The following is a 16,875-nucleotide window of genomic DNA, read 5'->3' as shown; positions in this document are numbered from 1 at the left end:
CAAACAATCCGCGGCCAATTCACTCGTCTTCTGGCTCAATGAGGTCGGGCAGATTCTCGGCCTTCTCTTTGCCTTGTAGGACGTCGTATACCGCTGTGAGCAAAGGGAAGTCCTTCTCCAGGCCCTTGTATTTCAGGAACTTGTTGACTTCGCCCGCAGTCATTGCACCTTGCAGCTTTTGCCCGTTCAGCTCTCTCTCCTCAATCTCTTCGATCGATTTGCCTTCTTGAATGCTCATCTTGGCACACCGGAAGTTTCGACCACCTGAACACGACGTGATCAAGTCGGCCACCCCAGCCGACTCAACCGTAAAGGTGTCCGGCTGAACGGTATGAGGAAAGAATCTGTTGCCGAACTCTCTCATCTCAAGCAGCCCAACTCGCATGACAGCAGCCTTGGCGTTGTCTCCCCAGCCTAAGCCATCGACCCAGCCGGCTGCAACAGCTACAACGTTCTTCAAAGCGCCACCAAGTGACACACCGGCGACGTCCGAGACTACCCTGACGTGGAAGTACCGTCGATGGAATAGCTTCTTCCAGGTGTCGTGGTCAATTGCATGGTATTCTGCTGGCAGAGGCTTCAGCTTGACCTTCGACGGTTTTCCCGACGCATCCTTGTGTGCTAATTTTGTGAGGTCGACATGACTCGAGGCTGGGCTAGGGCCCTGAGATGTCGCGGGTGTGGGAGTGCGCGAGTCCATTGGTGGAGGGTCATATGCCACCGTAGTTTCAGAGAACTTCTCCAGAGCCACTTCGCTGGCAATGTTTGCACCAGACAAGGCACCACAGTATATTCCCAGCTCTTCGCCTATCGTCTCAGAAAACAGGCTGATGGAGGATTCGTGGACGTTGACACCCTTGATACATGAGATGCCTCGGGCGAACGGCAGGATATGACCTCGCATTTGTTTACATAGGTTCAGAATGAACTGGTGGGGAAGATTGAAAACGAGGATCGACGAGTTCTTGACCGCGTCAATGAGGTCCGGGTTGGCGATGACGTTGTGAGGCAGAGGAATGCCGGGAAGGTATTTGACGTTCTCGTGGAAAGTGTTGATGAGCTTGGTGAGCTTCTGCTTGCCTTTGCTGAGCTCTGAAGACTCGTTGTAGTGCTTGGACTTGTGGTCTAGCTCGACTTCCTCCTCATAAACCCACATCTGCACATCTCGCTCGAAAAGTTCCGGATGGTCGACGGTGTTCTCAGCAACCACTTTGGCAATAGTTGATCCCCTACTTGAGTCAGTCCAGCATTCTTGTAGCACCGGATCCATCCTACCAGTTGCCGGAGCCGATCACGGTGACCTTGTGTTTCTTCTGAAAGGGTGTGAGGCCGGACATTTTCGCTCGTAGACTATCCATGGTGACGGCTGGTGTTGGTTTGGAGAAACGATGAACAGGAAGAGAAAGTCTCGAGAAACGAAGGAACAGACTTGTACGACAAGGCAACAGCATCCAGTGCTAGCAGTGACGTTAGTCAGGGTATCAAAAGCAACTTCGTCCTGCGTTTTGAATTTCTGGTGAATGGTGGGTTGCTTGACGCAAAATGTTGGACCGTTGGTCCAGCTCAACATCTCGCGTGACGCAGGAACATCGAATAGGCGGGACCAGCTGATCGATTAGGCCTTATCTCGCTTAGTGGGCGCCGCTAGACCGAACAGCCACGCGCCCCAAGGCCGAGGCTCGGGCGTGGCGCACTGCTGATCGATATTTGTTTTCGCGTCTCGCGTCTCGCACAACCCGATGTCACCATGACCTCTGACCTCTGACCTCGGATCTTCTCAATAACATTTCACATGCAACGAGATCAGACCCGTCGTCATGGAGGTCAGATTCAGCCGCGGCGAAGCAGATTTCAAGATGACAACGGATCTGGCAACTAAGTCCTTGAATACTATCAACCAATTCTTCAGGTTCTCGACGCCCTGTGTGGTGAAATGTCCTGTATGACGCAAGGAATTCCTCTTGACCGATCACACTGTCAACATCTTCACGAGGAGCCTAACGATATCCATCAAAAGCCATACTACAAGACACACTTTCAGGAAGGTCTTGTGGCAGCCAGCCTTGATGTCTAATCCGCGTCTGCTACCTGCGGACCGACCCCAATCCTCGAGGGATGTCTTAAAGTACACTTATGACCAGTATTGGCACCAGAACATTGTGCTAGCTCACGAAAAACCAGACAGGAACAGGCCACTCCGGCAGAGTAGTACAGCCATCTATTCCGCTTATCTACGAGGTGACACGAGGTGTTATTGTGACCCCCTTGCAAAGAAGGTCGGCTGTCGATGAATTTTGAAAGGCTCAGCAGCAGCTCCGCTATCCTAGGATCGATGCGGCTCAACTCTTCCAACAGACCGAGCAGGACTGGCGGAGCGCCAGTTTCTGGTAGGGTAGCATGGTACATTTCTCGTACATACCAACATATGTACGGGAGAGCACAGCGATGTCAACAATAGCTCCGACATTAGTTCTCAGATGACCTTGGAGGGCTCATCTTCAAGAGCCAAGTTGTGGTACGTCTGTTGGTAGGTCCGTCTCATCGCTTTGACGGTTAAGTTAATCTCGCATGGAGTCCATAACGACGTCGCCGAAAGCGGCAAAGGAGCACAAACAGTAAGTGAGCCTTTCCAGACGACCATCACGCGCTGCATCGCCTTTTACGATGTTGAGTCTCAATACGAAAACCGTAGTACTTGGCATCCCTGGCGCCAACGTGAAATTTTGACTGCATACCGACAGGGCTCCGAAGTGGCAGAGTCGAACTCTGCCTGCGTGGCAGCTCACCGACACCCTGCCTGTCCTGTAACTCAGCGTACAACATGTCCGGATAACATCGAATGTGGCTCTCTCTTGGCTCAACCAAGAAAGATTCGGAGTGGTGGTTCTCGGTCTTCCACTCACATTCACGAAGAGGACCTGCCGCACGGACATGGTTCCAAGCCTTGGGCATCGGGCACCTCGGAATTCCTTATCCGAACCAGTCGCGCCGGAGCACCCTTAACGCTGCCAGAATGCAGATCTTGGTAGAATACCAGGCTTTGCTTTGGACAATGAGGACCTGAGCAGCTGGAGCCAAAGCCACTATGGGGATGAGTCGATTTCCAGTGGGCGGTCTGGATGGGCGAACAGTCTCTGGTTCTGGTGCTTTGACCAACGGGCCTACCTACCCTGTGTCCTCGAAGGAAAGCGGCAGTTCTCTGGTTCAGAGCTGCAAATTTCTCACAAGCAGTACAGGTCCTCTTCGCGTCCCTTCTCAGGTCCTCCTTCAGGTCTATAAAGCAGCTGTGCTTCCCATCGATTGTGGCCTCCATCGACTTCCCATCGGTCTACAGTCTTTAACCCCGACACGAGTACAACCACAACCACGACCACAGGCACAAGCACAAGCACCAGCAAGCACGACCACAGACTCAAACACACCTCAAACACAACTACAACTACAACACAACTACACTTAGTCACTATGCCTTCCTCTCTCCGTATGTTGGTAGGCCTCACCCCGCCAGATCTTGCACACAGTCCCTCCCAGCGCGAGCCATGCACCAAGACAATCACCATTGAGCAGATGATTCTTGTTCTTCAATGGTCTCACGGAGAAAGCGAGAACAAGACCTACAAGGTCTTCAGCGCCGTCTTCCCCCTCGACGGGATGAAAACATTTGCTCACGATCCAGAACTACTCAGCAATGCACAAAACTGCTCCGCCGAGCTCATGCGCGACACCCAAACCTATATGCGAGATCATCAACTCTGCTCATGGGACATCAAAAGCGTTTACGAGATGGACGCAACGGACGCAACGTCGGCAGAGGAAAGCAATGAAGCTCACCTGGTCCTCCTTGAGCGGAGCAAGCCATGCAGCTGCCACAAGATGTGGAGGCCGAGACACGCGCTCAACATCGTTCGGATTGCGACCTCTCACAGTCACAAGGAGAAGACCACGATGGCTACGGCCTTGGATGCGCGCACCACCACTCGGTCTGCTCGCTGTCCGGACGAGCCTCTCTTCAGCCTGGCTAGACCGTTCCCGCACGTCGTGCGTTTCTAGCAGTCGCTAACGGAAGACGACATCAAGACGCGGTCGAGAGTCACCTGCTAGCAGCTGGGTATTCGACGGTTTTATGGTGTACATTGAGAAGACATGTTTCTGGGATATGTCTGCAGCGAGGACGGGGGGACGGCGATGCCGAGCCAAAGCATAGATGTACAATGTAACGCACAAAAGTCTCAAGTCATGTACAGAACAGTATGTAGGCCATAGGCAGTGTACAGAGTGTACATAGCACATGTCCAATGAGGCAACCTATTGCAGAGCATGGATCACACGGTTGGTGTTCCTCCTTGACCCTCTTTGTCCGGGATGACACACGCTCTCGTTGTCGTCCTCGTGGTCGCTTTGCGGTACAGTCTTTCATACAACTCCATGTCTTGTAATACTATATGTTGGTATGCTTCGAACCGGAACACAACGGTATGCTGTTACTGTTACCGTTTCACCGCCCTACAGTGTAGTGGCCCCCTCACCAGCATGTTTGCCTGTTCGCTTTCTTGACCATCTGCCTGTCTGCCTGGCTGCCTACCTTACACCGAAGTCGATGATTACAGTACCTGGACCACCCTCTCATCACAACATGGCCTCTGGCATGAATTTCATCGCCTGCCGCACGCCCCAGGTCTCCGAGCATCTCCTCTCCGTGCCCCCGAGGATGGCGTCGAAGTTGTACTGTATGTGATGGAAAGTCCTCGATATCCTTCCACCCAGGCCCGTGGTGGTGATCCCGCAGCCTCTCAAGACCTTGACTGCGTCGTCTGTGATCTCGTGCGCCGGCGCCCGCCTGGCGAGTATCTGGAACAACACTCTTCGGACCACTGGGGGTCCTTGTTCTGCTCCAACTGTGAAGTCATACACCTTGTTTGTTGACGGCACCATAGACTGTCGGCAGTGTTGTTCCGGGGAGACCTCTTCTTTGGCAATTTCTCGGCTCGTAGTTGCAGTCAATGGCTTCACTGGCCTGTCGACATGGCTGCACGACTTCTCGAGGACTGCTGAAATCCATGAATCTGGCAGGTGAGGTCAGGTCCAGATTGCGCTTACATAGATGGCTCACCTCGGCTGTTTTGGAATGGCGCATCTATATTATATATTATTGATTCGTGGGGACCGACTGCAGGCACAACCTGCAAGGACTCTGTCTTTATTGATCTTTTCGCAGCGACCTCCTGTGGCTAGCCTAGGTAATTAGTTGTTTGGAGCGGAGTACAGGACTGGCAGGGGACAGTGCCGTTTCAATTTCTTTGGGTTCTCGCCCGAGTCCTATGCTTCAGGATCCTGGGGTCGTGGTTATTAACGGCATCGATGGCGACGTTTACGGGCGCATAGTACGGCCGTGTTATTCCTTTGTCTACGCGGACACGTCTCGGGACTTACTTTACGGTAGGCTGAATGCCATGTACCTCGGGTTCTCCCGCTGAAGAGGCCGCTCGAATGGTCGTGTTTGGGCGTGTCGATTACTTTGGATGATTCGCGTGAGCACTCTCAATATGAGGGCAGGTATCGACAGGTGCCTTTCCTTTCCTTGCGACGGGTAGTGAGCGGAGCGAAAGGCAGGGAAGTCCTGGTGGGGGGCGACATCCAGCATGGCGTGAGTTGCTGTTTCCTTGCTGACTGTTGATCCAGGTGTGGTATGTATGCCGGACAAGTCATGGGATTGATCCATGATATTCCGACGTGAGCAGAGCTTTTCGCACGTATTGAACGCGAGGACGGGGAGGTTTTGCTCATCCTTTCGAGCTCGGTCGGGACCGGTCAGCCACAGCCACCAATGAGCAAGTTATAGTGAGGGCCGCTGTAGAACTTCCAAACACGAGTGTCTTAGCACAGCTTTTCCCTTCACACCGTCTCGTGGCAGTGGCCCCGGATCACCTCTTCGGGACACATTGTAGCAATGTTCGATACCACGTGAGAGCGTCTGAGGAGACATGCCTGGTTGGGAGCGGGACGCCTTCGTAGACTTGTTTCGCGGCGTGAAACGCTACATGATTAACGAACGACTTACTTGTCTTTAATCAGGTGTCTTCACGGAGAGAATGTCATCAATCAGCCTCGACGAACTCAAGACAAGATTCCCAGCGTCTCCGAACGAATATGAACTTAACAATGACGTTCGACCTGTTCAAGCAAAGTGACCTGGAAAGCGTGTTCACTGCCCCAAATATTCAAACATCACACGTGAAACCTACTTAGTATTCGTCGTGGAAAGGATGCCTTGATTAATTAACGAGGACTTGATCAGCACTGCGGGGAAGCGGGGAGGCCAATACCTGCCACTCAACCACCACGTTACGTGCTTAACTAGCTCGCTACCTAAGTACGTTCCTGGAGGTACCGTAGGCACTGCATCTGGCGCGTAGGCACCGCATCTGGCGTGGATAGGTACTCGTACCAGGTGCGCGTTGACTTGGCGTGGGGTGCCTAGACGCGGTGCGCTTGCACAGCGAGACAGCCACAGCGTGCTCATATGATGGGGTACATATGGAAAGTGAAACCTATGCACGCACCCGCAACAATAAAGTGTCGCGGACGCAAAAGTCATGGCACTCACGGGAAGCTCGTGTCACGAGTTCGATATACTACTGTGGTAGCCACTGAATGAAGGCTGCACGAGTTACTACTAGGGCTCCCTGTCGGTGTTTGAGGTGGCTTGTTTTAAAAGAAGATGCCCCAAGTCGAGTGCCCGGGGCCCGACTGCCGGGCATTCGAGCATGCCTAAATGAGTGGAATGGTCCTCTTTTAGGTGCTTACCTACCTAGGTGGTGCTTTAACGTGTGGGCGTCCGAAGGCCACAGTCCTTGTCAGCGCTTCACCTTCCACGACTGCGTCTGAGAATTACACGACCATTGCAGTAGATGACAATTTCAGACTCTACCTAGGTGAAGTTACGTGCGTATCAAAGAGGACCTGCTTCCCACCTTGTGCATAAGCGAAAGACGGCAGTCTACGATTCCACCAAGACGCCGGGCGGCACACCGGCGGTGGGCGAGCCTACCGAGGTTGAAGGCCCAGGGCGATGCTATTTCCGCCCTCTTTAAAGGATTACTGATTCACACCGTGGCACATGGGACTGTAATTATCGAGATTTCCTTGCCGCATGATGACTTGAAATATCGTTGACACACTGTAGTACGGAGTAGATTCCTGTATACATCGTTTGACATTGGAGGCACCCCGGACAGAACAGATTAGGAGAGCTGTGGTTGACGGTCTTCTCAGGTCCCCGTCCACATCCTTGGGGACACGACATCCTGATCTCAATACCGTAGAACAGGCGGCAGACAACCTCGACAGCCCCCACCAGCACCCACAACGACACCCACACCGCGTACAGCATGTCTCTGAACAAGCAGAACAAACCGATCATTGCCCTCGTGGGCGCCGGCCCGGGCATTGGCGAAGCCGTCGCCCGCCGCTTCGTGGCCGAGGGCTTCTACGTGGCGCTGCTGGCCCGCACGGAGGACAAGCTGCACAAGATGGCCAAGGGCATCGAGGCCGATCACGGCGCCGGCTCGGCAAAGTACTACATCACCGACCTGCGGCAGGAGGGCTCGGTGCTCTCGAGCTTCCAGCACATCCGCGCCGACCTGGGCCCCGTGTCCGTGCTGGTGTACAACGCCGGGGCGCGCCGCGTCAACGGCCGGCCCATCCTGGACACGTCGTCCGAGGAGTTTGAGAACTTCACAAAGATCAACCTGTTCGGCGCGTTTTGGGCGACCAAGTGCGTCTTGCCGGACATGCTGGCCGCGGGCAAAGGCACGATCCTGTTCACGGGCGCCACGGGCGCCCTGCGCGGCAACCCGGGCCTGTCGAGCTTCTCGCCGGGCAAGTTCGGCCTGCGCTCGCTGTGCCAGATCATCACGCGCGAGTACCAGGCCAAGGGCATCCACGCGGCCCACATCATCGTCGACAGCCCCGTCGACGGCAAGTTGATCGGCGAGTGGTCGAGGAGGGAGTGGAAGCGCCGCGGCCAGGAGGGCAAGCTGGACGACGTGGATGCCCATCTGGTGGCGCCCGCGGATCTGGCCCACACGTATTGGTTCCTGCACACGCAGCCGCGGAGTTCGTGGACGCATGAGTTGGATATTCGGCCGCAGGGCGAGAGCATGTTCTCGAAATTGTAGCACACACGGAACGGTTGAGGAAGGGATGTGTTTGTATGCTTAGGGTAGTAGTAGCCTTTCACAGCAATGTCATTTATCATCATGGTTGGAGTTCCTGTCTTGGGTCGTATTGTGTGCACGGCGAGCGAACACGAGCTCAATCATGACAGCAGGCAGTTTGTGTGCATTTCCAATTCCTTTTTAGTTCCCTTCGTGTGCAGCCAAATGTACGGAGTACGTGTTCTGCCGACCGGTTAATGGCCAAAAGGTAAATCCCCGAGAGCACCATGAGAGATACTGTATCGCCCTACAACCGGACCGACTCCTCCTTCTTCGCCTGTTCAGACAGAACCCGACGGAGCACCTTGCCAGCATTGCTCTTGGGGATCGCATCCACGAACCGAATCCCGCCGCGGAGCCTCTTGTATGGAGCCACCTTCTTGTTCAACCACGCGGAAATTGCCCCCTCCAGCTCAGGCCCGGCGGTGTATCCCTTCGCGGCCACGACGTACGCTCTCGGTAGCTCCGTCGCCTTCTCTCTGCTGTACACGCCAATGACAGCCACGTCGTTGACGGCCGGATGCGCCAGCAACAGGCCTTCCAGTTGAGCCGGAGCGACTTGAAATCCGTTGTACTTGATGAGCTCCTTGACCCGGTCCGTGATGTGGAGGTTATGGTCCTTGTCGACATGGCCCACATCACCTGTGCGGTACCAGCCGTCGGGGGATATCGATTCCGCTGTGGCTTGTGGGTTCTTGTAGTAGCCTTTGAAAACATTGGGGCCTTTGATCCAGATCTCTCCTGACTCGCCGAACGGTACTTCTATCCCATCCGCTACGCACTTCAGAGACATAGACGGGAGGAGCGTCCCGGCTGAGCCAACGGTCTTGTTCCATTCACTCCATGGCTGCGGAATGAGTCGAGCGTAAGTAATTCAGTGTGATGGAAGATGTGGGAGGGAGCTCTTTGTCGCGTACGTACCTGTGAAGCCACTCCGGGAGAGGCTTCTGATAATCCGTATCCTTGCTTGATCGGGACTTTCAGCCTCTTGTACACCATCTGAACGAGATCATCCGTCAGCGGTGCCGCGGACGAATGCATCATGCGGAGGGAGCTCAGGTTGTATTTGCCGACCAGGGGATGCTTGGCCAGGGCCAGCACGACGGGCGGCACGACGTAGGCGAACGTGATTCTGTGGTGCTGGATGAGGCGGCAAAACGGCTCCAACTCGAATCTTTGCATCATGTAGACTCGCACACCGCGGAAGACTGGTTGGAGGAGGAGAACTGCGATGCCTGCGTCCCACGGATCAGCATGCTGATGTGCGCTGCGACTGAACACTCCTGTGCTCACCGTAGATATGGTACATGGGCAGGAACCCGATGGTGCTGTCCTTGGTCCAGTGCGTTTGCTGCGCGTCCATGACCGCTGCCTGTAGCATGTTTGCGACAATATTCTCGTGTGTCAGCATCACGCCCTTTGGCAGACCCGTGGTGCCGGAAGAGTACACCAGGTAGGCCAAGCCCTCCTTCGGGTCGATGTGCACTCTCTGCACGTCGGCCATCGATGTCTGCACGTCGGAAAAGTGCTTGAACTGTTCTTTCGGGTCTCGCGATCCGACTAGAATGACGCGGTCGAGCGACAAGCCCACGAGCAAGGCAGCCTCTCGGGCCACCTCCAGACATGCCACATGGGTGACCAGGGCCTTCGCCTGCGAAGACTTCAACTGTGACACCAGTTCACCGACGGTATACAGATTGTTGAACGGACACACAATGCCCCCGGCCCAGAGTGTGCCGAACGTCACGGCCGCGATATCTGTACTGTTGGGGCTGAAAATCGCCAGCACGTCGCCCTCGTGCCAATGCCACTGGTGTCGCATGCCTCGGCCGAAACGTGTGGCAGCATCGCGAACGTCGCGGACGGACTGCTGCTTCTGTGCTGCCACATCCACAAAAACAACTTCACGCACTGTTAGCTCAGGCTACCCCGTGAAGCTTTCCACTCGCCTTACCGTGATCTTCTGGAAATTCGCGGCCAGGTCGTTCGAAGAGGAAGTCCCAGACATCGACCGGAGGGACGGTGATCGGTTGATAGGCCGATTCTATAGGCATGGTGCTGCGATTTTGACAGTGCTTTCAGGGCCGCTGTTCGAACAGCTGCGGTATAAGATGTGGCTGTCGCCAGCACTGCGCCATGGGGGAGCCCTCCTCCCTGCCATTCCGAAGCATTTCTCTCTTTGGATTGATTAGAAGACACCGTCTCGTGCGTAGCCAGCTGTGTCGCAGCGGAATAGCTGAGAAGGGAGATGGGCTGAGGTCTGATCCCGAGTATGCTGTCGGCACCTGCTTTATTGATTAGTCGGGACGGCGACGCGCCGGGGAGCCTCGGTTTACTGTACAGAGTTTGTGCTGTCGTCCTCGTAAGATGCCCTTCTGGAGACCGATTCATTTTATTGTCCTTCATGACATGCACAGAGAATAGTGGATTATCAGAGAAGAACCCCGAGCAGAGCAGAAGCGTGCATCACGCAATCTGATTAGCCTCCAGCCAGCGTCCGTCCGTCGTGGAGGAGGCCTGAACTGCACACCACGGATAGCCGACTACAGCAGGTCCAACGCCAGCCTTGCTGTAATTAGGACGACTCCGGAGCTTCTCAGAATGTCGATGTTCCCCAAAAAGCATCCAGAGGGAGGGAAGCTTACCATCTTCGTGGATTGTGGTAAGTATCGGGCCTCGAACATCCATGTGCTATGCGTCGCAAACTCATTACGCATCTACAGTCTCGCCGTACTCGTGGTTTGGCTTCACCAATGCCGTTCGCTACCGGCCACTTCTCAACGCGTATGGCGTCTCGGTCGAGATATTCCCATTCTACCTGGGTGCCGCGCGTGTCAGCGCTGGAAACCCATTCACGCCGACACCGAAGTACAAGGAGGCTTTCGGCGAGCAAGATTTCACCTTGACCGGCGAGATGCTGGGGTTGAAAGCGGTCCGGCCCAAGGAGTTCCCGATCCTGTCCCTATTCGTGAGTATCATTGACGCTGTTTGGCCAATTCGAGGATTGACGGGGACCAGGCCGTCCGCGTCGCGACTTGGGTCAAAGACCACTATCCGGCTGAAAAATTCGAGCAAACCTTCCCGGCGTTCAGTGTGGCATACTGGAGCAAGGGCATCAATATCTCGAAGCCGGAAGGTGTGATCAAGGCCCTGGCCGGCATCTTCAGCGAGGAGGAAATCAAGGACATTATGAAGAACGCTCTCAGTCGGGAGAACAAACAGCGCGTCGTCGAGTTGACGAACAGTGCTGGCGCATTCGGCGCGCCCTGGATCCAAGCTGTCAATTCCAAGGGCCATCGGCGAGATTGGTTCGGAAACGATCGATGGGACCAGGTCTTCTATCATCTCGAGGTCCCCTTCACCACAACGAGGATAATTCCTCCCGACGAGCTTGAAGCGAAAGCGAAATTGTGAAGTTGAATTATACATCAAGGGCATACGGCGGTCAATCCATGATGTCGAGGACAAACCAGGACAGGTGATGATAAGTCGTCTTCCCAAGCCTTCATACGGAGCATGACACTGCAGGGGACTCTCATATTGTAAATAGCCTTGCTTAAGAGAGCTCTTTCTTCACCTTGACGCGTACACCTTTCCTGTCGAACCTTGGGAGCGCCACGAAGAAATCATGCACAATCTCCACATCTTCCCACGTCGTCTCGAACAACTCCAGCTCGAAGTTGCGGATGATCGTTGCAATCGCAAACAACATCTCGGCGTAGGCAAGGCTGCGCGAAGATCAGTATTTCGTTCTCAACTGCCATCCCCTTGAGCACAAATGGACTCACTTGATCCCGAGACAGGCCCTTCTCCCCTTGGAGAACGCCACCTGATATCTGCGCAGTTCCTTGTTTCCGAGCCACCTTTCTGGATCGAACCTGAAGGGATCGGGGAATATCTTCTCACTCATCATGACCATCCAAGGCGACATGGAGACGGCAGTCTGGGTTGCAAGTTAGCAGACACACGTACACATGTCACAGTACTCACCCCAGGCCGGATTGTCCATTTGTCATAATGCAGAGTATGATCATGAAACACCCTAGGCGACCTTGCTGGCACAGGAAACGATATCCTGACCCCTTCGTCGACCACCGCGTTCAGGTACGGAAGGTTCTGGAGCGCTGCCAAGGACGGTATTGTGTTCGGCTCAGGAAGGGCGACAGTCAACTCGGCTCGGAGCTTGTTGATAATCTGTGGATTCTCAATCAAGTGATAGAAAGTCCGCACCAGCGCCTGCGCAGTGGTCTCACCTCCCGCTCCCAAGACCATGCTGGCTTCATCCGTCAAGCGTCGTAGAGTCTTTTCTTCGGCGGGCAGGTCGCTTTTGATCAGTTCTCGGAACAGCGTCGTCGGCTCGTCTTTTGCCTTTTTGCTTCCTTGCTCATCCAGGACTTGTTGCACCTTCTTTCTCAAGATATTTTGGAAGTCGATGAATCCGCCTAATCGCGGGTTCAGCCTGACCATGATGAACTCCGGGACAGATACCAGCACTGTCATTATCCCCTTGAAATGTCTCCCAAAGTTGTTCATTCGGATCGCGACGGTAAGTTCAGCCCATTCCTTGCCAAAGTCGGGGTGGTTTATGAAGTGCATCGAGAGGTCTTTCCCAAGGGCGTACTCGGAGACTATGTCCATCGCGAATGCAGTGAACATGTGGTAGAGATTGATGGTTGTGCCCTTTTGACACGCTTCGTGGATCCGGTCTAACATTATCACGACAACATCTGTGATGCGCGGTTCGAGGGCTCGAATAGATTGCATGCTGAAGTATGGGGACAGCGCATTCCGCCGTCGTGCGTGAAGGTCATGGTCGATGGTGAAAGCGAGTCCTTGTCCGATGTGATCGAGATTGAACCACTTGTCGCGGTCAGTCTTGTACTTCTTGCCATGATAGATCTCCTCGTAGAAGTCTGGGTCATTGAAATGAAGCTCGTTTGGGTTTATTCGGACCACCGGCCCTTCTCGGATGTTACTGTAGTCCTTGCCAAACAGCCTGCTTCTGCGTTTGCTTACCGTACTCTTCATGCAGCTCCATGATCTTCCAGATAAATCTTCCTTCCTTCGAGACATCGTAGTAATACTCATACCAGTACGACGCTGCGGCAAGTTTAGGGCCAGGGAACCTGGCGAGAGGATGTATTGTGAGACGGTAGAGGAAGAGCAGTGCTTGCCATGTCAACCAAACACAGATGAGCAGCAAGATAGTCCGAATGTAGTGGACGTTCTGTGCGAAGACTTGCACGCGCTCAAAAACTCTTCCCTCAGACATCGCGGTGTTTCTGTACAGCGAGCACAGGCGGTGATGACAGGATGGAGTCCCTTCCCTACATGATACCTACCTTTTGTATTCATATTATATGGGACAATACGGCACAATGCACTCGGAGACATAATGTTCAGGCCATGTTGGAACGCCTGTATGCTCGGAGACATTGGACGCACGAGTGGGAGGCCTGAATAAGGCGACGTTGAATCACTAACCTTCCCTTCCTGCATTTGCTCTTGGCTGGCCCAATCACTGCGTTGCCAAGATCGCCTTTCAGGCCAAGGTTGTCGGTATTGGGTCTTGTTCTTAGAAATCGAAGTTCATATATACACCAGATGAGCACGGCAATGACGAATTGCCTGACCGTTTTGGAGGAAGTCCTTGATCCAGGAAATCCCATGTCAGGATACGGCGGTGTCGACACAAGGATCTTGAACGTCTGCTGCCTTAAACTGCCAACCATACGACAGTGCGAATCATTCGCAACGGACTTCAGCTCCCGCAGATACGGCTGGAGAGCCTGAAGGGCGGCTCGTGCCCACTCGCCGTTCCGCTGGTCGTGACACAGGAAGTGGGTCGACTCGCTGCAATTGAGCGATGAGGCTGTACACTTTTATTGATGCAGGACGATAATCTTGAGGTCGCCGTCTGCAAAGCGGACGAGAATCCTTTCTTCCAGGGCATAAAAAGGAACAAAAGTTACTCATAACCTCAGCCGCAAAGGCGCCCAAAGGCGGACAAGTCTCTGGCCGTGATGTGTAGCACAGCGCCTGTTCTCCATGACAACCTATCGCTTGCTTCTTCCAAATCACGTGGCCAGCCCCCGGTCCATGCAAGAAGCCATTTCGGGCCTCTCAGCCAGATCGTTGAATATGAGGCTGAGACACCCGCCAATTCCTGAAGACAGGTCACGTAACCACCTGAAGTGCCGTCGAGGTTGACGTGACATTCGATGGGCATTCAGAGCCGTTTCCGGCCTCTGAGGTCTTTTGACCTTCCCTTCGCCATACGAAAAGACGATCACGGCGAGAGAAAGACAAGGTGGAGAGGCGAAAAGGTGACAGGACATGTCTGCGATCCACGCCGCCTTCCTCGCCATACTTGGCGTGACCAGAGCTCTCGTCCTTCCCAGGGACCTCACTGCCGATGTCCGCGGACGGGATTGGCAGTCGGCGGTGCAGAACATCAACGGCATGAACTCGATCCTCACCCTCCTTCCGGTCTTGACGGGCAAAGTCCAGAATGTCAAGCTGATCGCCAGTCGCATCTTTCCCGCGTCGTTTGTGGTGGCCGGGATCGGCGCCGGTCGAGTGTTATCCAAGTTGCAGCTGGGCATCCTACTGTGGAGTTTTGAGCTCTACCGCAACACCGTGGCCGAGTTGTCCTACGCCCACGACGAGTACGTGAACAGGTACATGCCCAAATTGCGGCACATCCCCTCTGGCACCGCCGAGCGGCATACGACGAACCTGATCATCAATCACAACCCTGCCGAGGCATACATGGTGGAAACGTGGTTCCAGGCTCGAGGGTGCCCGTCGACTATCCGACTGAAGCAGAACAACTACACAAGGCTGTTGCTGGGATCCGTCATTTATCTCGCAGTCTACGGTGCAGAGACTTTTCTGGCGGTCCAGAATGGGGCTGATGGAACCGGCCGGCTGTTGATCATTGTGCAGGTCATCTGTGTCTCCTTGTGGCTGGGGGCCGTCATCATGATACAAATCGCCCGCGGCCAGGGCAAGGCTGAAGTTCAGCTCAACCGCACGGGTTCGCCGGAATATCGTTGCCTCCAGATGCCCACGGCTGGGGAGAACGTCACCTGCGAAGTCCTCAGTTTCCATCTCGACAACCTCAACGGGTTCCAGCTGTACGGGGGAAGATACGAGCAGCCGATCTTGAGGGTCGCGGGTGCCCTGATCCTCGTTAGTGGGGTCCTGGATGTGGTCTCAACCGTGTTGATCGTCGGCCTGACCGCTTGGGCGTACCCGTGGATCGGGATCGAGGTTGTCATTATCGTGACCAAGGTCATCTTTTGCCTCGAGCCGACGCGGGAAATTGAGATTGCGAGCGTAGCTTTTGCCACGGACGGTTTCGATCAGAGCGCCCCCGATCCGCTGCCCCTAAAGATCCAGTCCGGGGATGACTTCGTGTGGCACAAAGTCACGACCGATTACAACATCGTCCACGAACCCCGTACAAACAGGGACTGGCGCTCGACAACAGCTGGACTGTGGGTTGGCCAGGTCTACAACGCGCCTGACAGCTCCGGGGGGTTCTCCGTGAGGTACCTAGGCACCGATCAAGAGAAGAAGCTTACCTTACTCGTCGGCGAGCCCGAAAAGCAGGATAATCAAGCATTGCAGCGGGAGTTTCTGGCCGCGTTAGCAACCATGGTCGAAGCAAACGTAGTGCCTAGTAAAAAGTTCATCGCGGCTGTCGAGCGGACGTTGGACAATATCAAGAGTACCATGGCGACCAACTGGTATGCATTTGGGTCCAAGGACGTGACGGATAAAATCGGCAAGGCTCGACGTGATGGGATATGGAGACACTATTTCTAGTTCTTGTGCTGGCATACGAGGTAGACATTTAAGGGCCTCAGCTGGGGGATGGAAGATGGTGACAAGAGGTGCGTCGCTGACAGGTGGTTTCGAAGCGGCGAGATTCGGTCGAGCAACGCGTGTCAACGCGTGACGATTACTTAAGCCGCCAAGAGTCCAAGGCTTCGACTTCTTACCGGAATCCTTCCGCACAGCTCGCGCTCCCGTTCAGTAAAAGGTGAAAACAGAGTCAAGCCCGCAAAAAACATGTTATACTCTGGGACAAGAAGATTTAGACTCATCCGCGTTAGATATTCATAGCATTCACTGACTTGAAGTCACGCAAGCCTTCCCGTGGCTGTCAGCCTTGCGGCCGTGGCATGTTGGGACTTTCCCAGCTTTCGGAGGACAGTCTCTGCAGGGCAAGTCCTCCAGGTAAAATTTCCAGACAAGTCGACCAGGAGATCTGAACATGGCTAGGAAGACCCTTCCATTGGAAGCCAGAGGATTCGAGCTCGATCTTCTCGAACGCGGGTTCCGTGTGGACACGACTTGAAGTATCCCTAGCACATGAGGAATTTCTCTCTCGCCCTTCCACTATCTCAAATCGTTCACTAAAACCGAGAAGGCTGTCGGGCAAATTCGTGAAGACTGTGTGCTGTGCAGGGCAACTCATCTGCCAGGGAACTGTCCGGACACTCACAGCCCGTGATCAACGGTGAGTAAGTCAAAGATTTGGCAGGTGCTTGGGAGGGAAAGTGACCTGTTTTTTTTCCTGTCAACGCCAACTCCACCTAACATTGATTTGAAGCTCTTCCATGGTACGCTGGAGAAAGTGACTATGGCT

At 54.4% G+C, this 16,875-nt stretch overlaps 6 protein-coding genes across 6 annotated transcripts; 3 read left to right on the top strand and 3 right to left on the bottom strand.

Annotated features, from left to right (window-relative positions):
- Positions 1–19: 19 nt before the first annotated feature.
- Positions 20–1,358, bottom strand: G647_01254 (glycerol-3-phosphate dehydrogenase (NAD(+)); the record flags this gene model as incomplete). Its single annotated transcript, XM_008724654.1, has 2 exons — positions 20–1,229; positions 1,276–1,358. The coding sequence occupies 2 exons, from the start codon at positions 1,356–1,358 to the stop codon at positions 20–22; spliced, it is 1,293 nt and encodes a 430-aa protein (XP_008722876.1).
- Positions 1,359–7,388: 6,030 nt separating this feature from the next.
- G647_01253 (uncharacterized protein) lies at positions 7,389–8,177 on the top strand (the record flags this gene model as incomplete). The annotated part of the gene is made up of 1 exon (XM_008724653.1): positions 7,389–8,177. The coding sequence occupies one exon, from the start codon at positions 7,389–7,391 to the stop codon at positions 8,175–8,177; it is 789 nt and encodes a 262-aa protein (XP_008722875.1).
- A 286-nt stretch (positions 8,178–8,463) lies between these two features.
- On the bottom strand, positions 8,464–10,270 carry G647_01252 (uncharacterized protein; the record flags this gene model as incomplete). Its single annotated transcript, XM_008724652.1, has 4 exons — positions 8,464–9,063; positions 9,138–9,451; positions 9,510–10,118; positions 10,171–10,270. The coding sequence occupies 4 exons, from the start codon at positions 10,268–10,270 to the stop codon at positions 8,464–8,466; spliced, it is 1,623 nt and encodes a 540-aa protein (XP_008722874.1).
- A 632-nt stretch (positions 10,271–10,902) lies between these two features.
- Positions 10,903–11,630, top strand: G647_01251 (uncharacterized protein; the record flags this gene model as incomplete). Its single annotated transcript, XM_008724651.1, has 2 exons — positions 10,903–11,184; positions 11,235–11,630. The coding sequence occupies 2 exons, from the start codon at positions 10,903–10,905 to the stop codon at positions 11,628–11,630; spliced, it is 678 nt and encodes a 225-aa protein (XP_008722873.1).
- Positions 11,631–11,772: 142 nt separating this feature from the next.
- G647_01250 (uncharacterized protein) lies at positions 11,773–13,488 on the bottom strand (the record flags this gene model as incomplete). Its single annotated transcript, XM_008724650.1, has 4 exons — positions 11,773–11,944; positions 12,005–12,159; positions 12,207–13,180; positions 13,233–13,488. The coding sequence occupies 4 exons, from the start codon at positions 13,486–13,488 to the stop codon at positions 11,773–11,775; spliced, it is 1,557 nt and encodes a 518-aa protein (XP_008722872.1).
- Positions 13,489–14,552: 1,064 nt separating this feature from the next.
- On the top strand, positions 14,553–16,049 carry G647_01249 (uncharacterized protein; the record flags this gene model as incomplete). The annotated part of the gene is made up of 1 exon (XM_008724649.1): positions 14,553–16,049. The coding sequence occupies one exon, from the start codon at positions 14,553–14,555 to the stop codon at positions 16,047–16,049; it is 1,497 nt and encodes a 498-aa protein (XP_008722871.1).
- Positions 16,050–16,875: the final 826 nt, after the last annotated feature.

Source organism: Cladophialophora carrionii, assembly GCF_000365165.1.
Source record: "Cladophialophora carrionii CBS 160.54 unplaced genomic scaffold supercont1.1, whole genome shotgun sequence".
Classification (NCBI taxonomy): Eukaryota; Fungi; Ascomycota; class Eurotiomycetes; order Chaetothyriales; family Herpotrichiellaceae; genus Cladophialophora; species Cladophialophora carrionii.
This window is presented reverse-complemented; position numbering and strand designations above follow the sequence as displayed.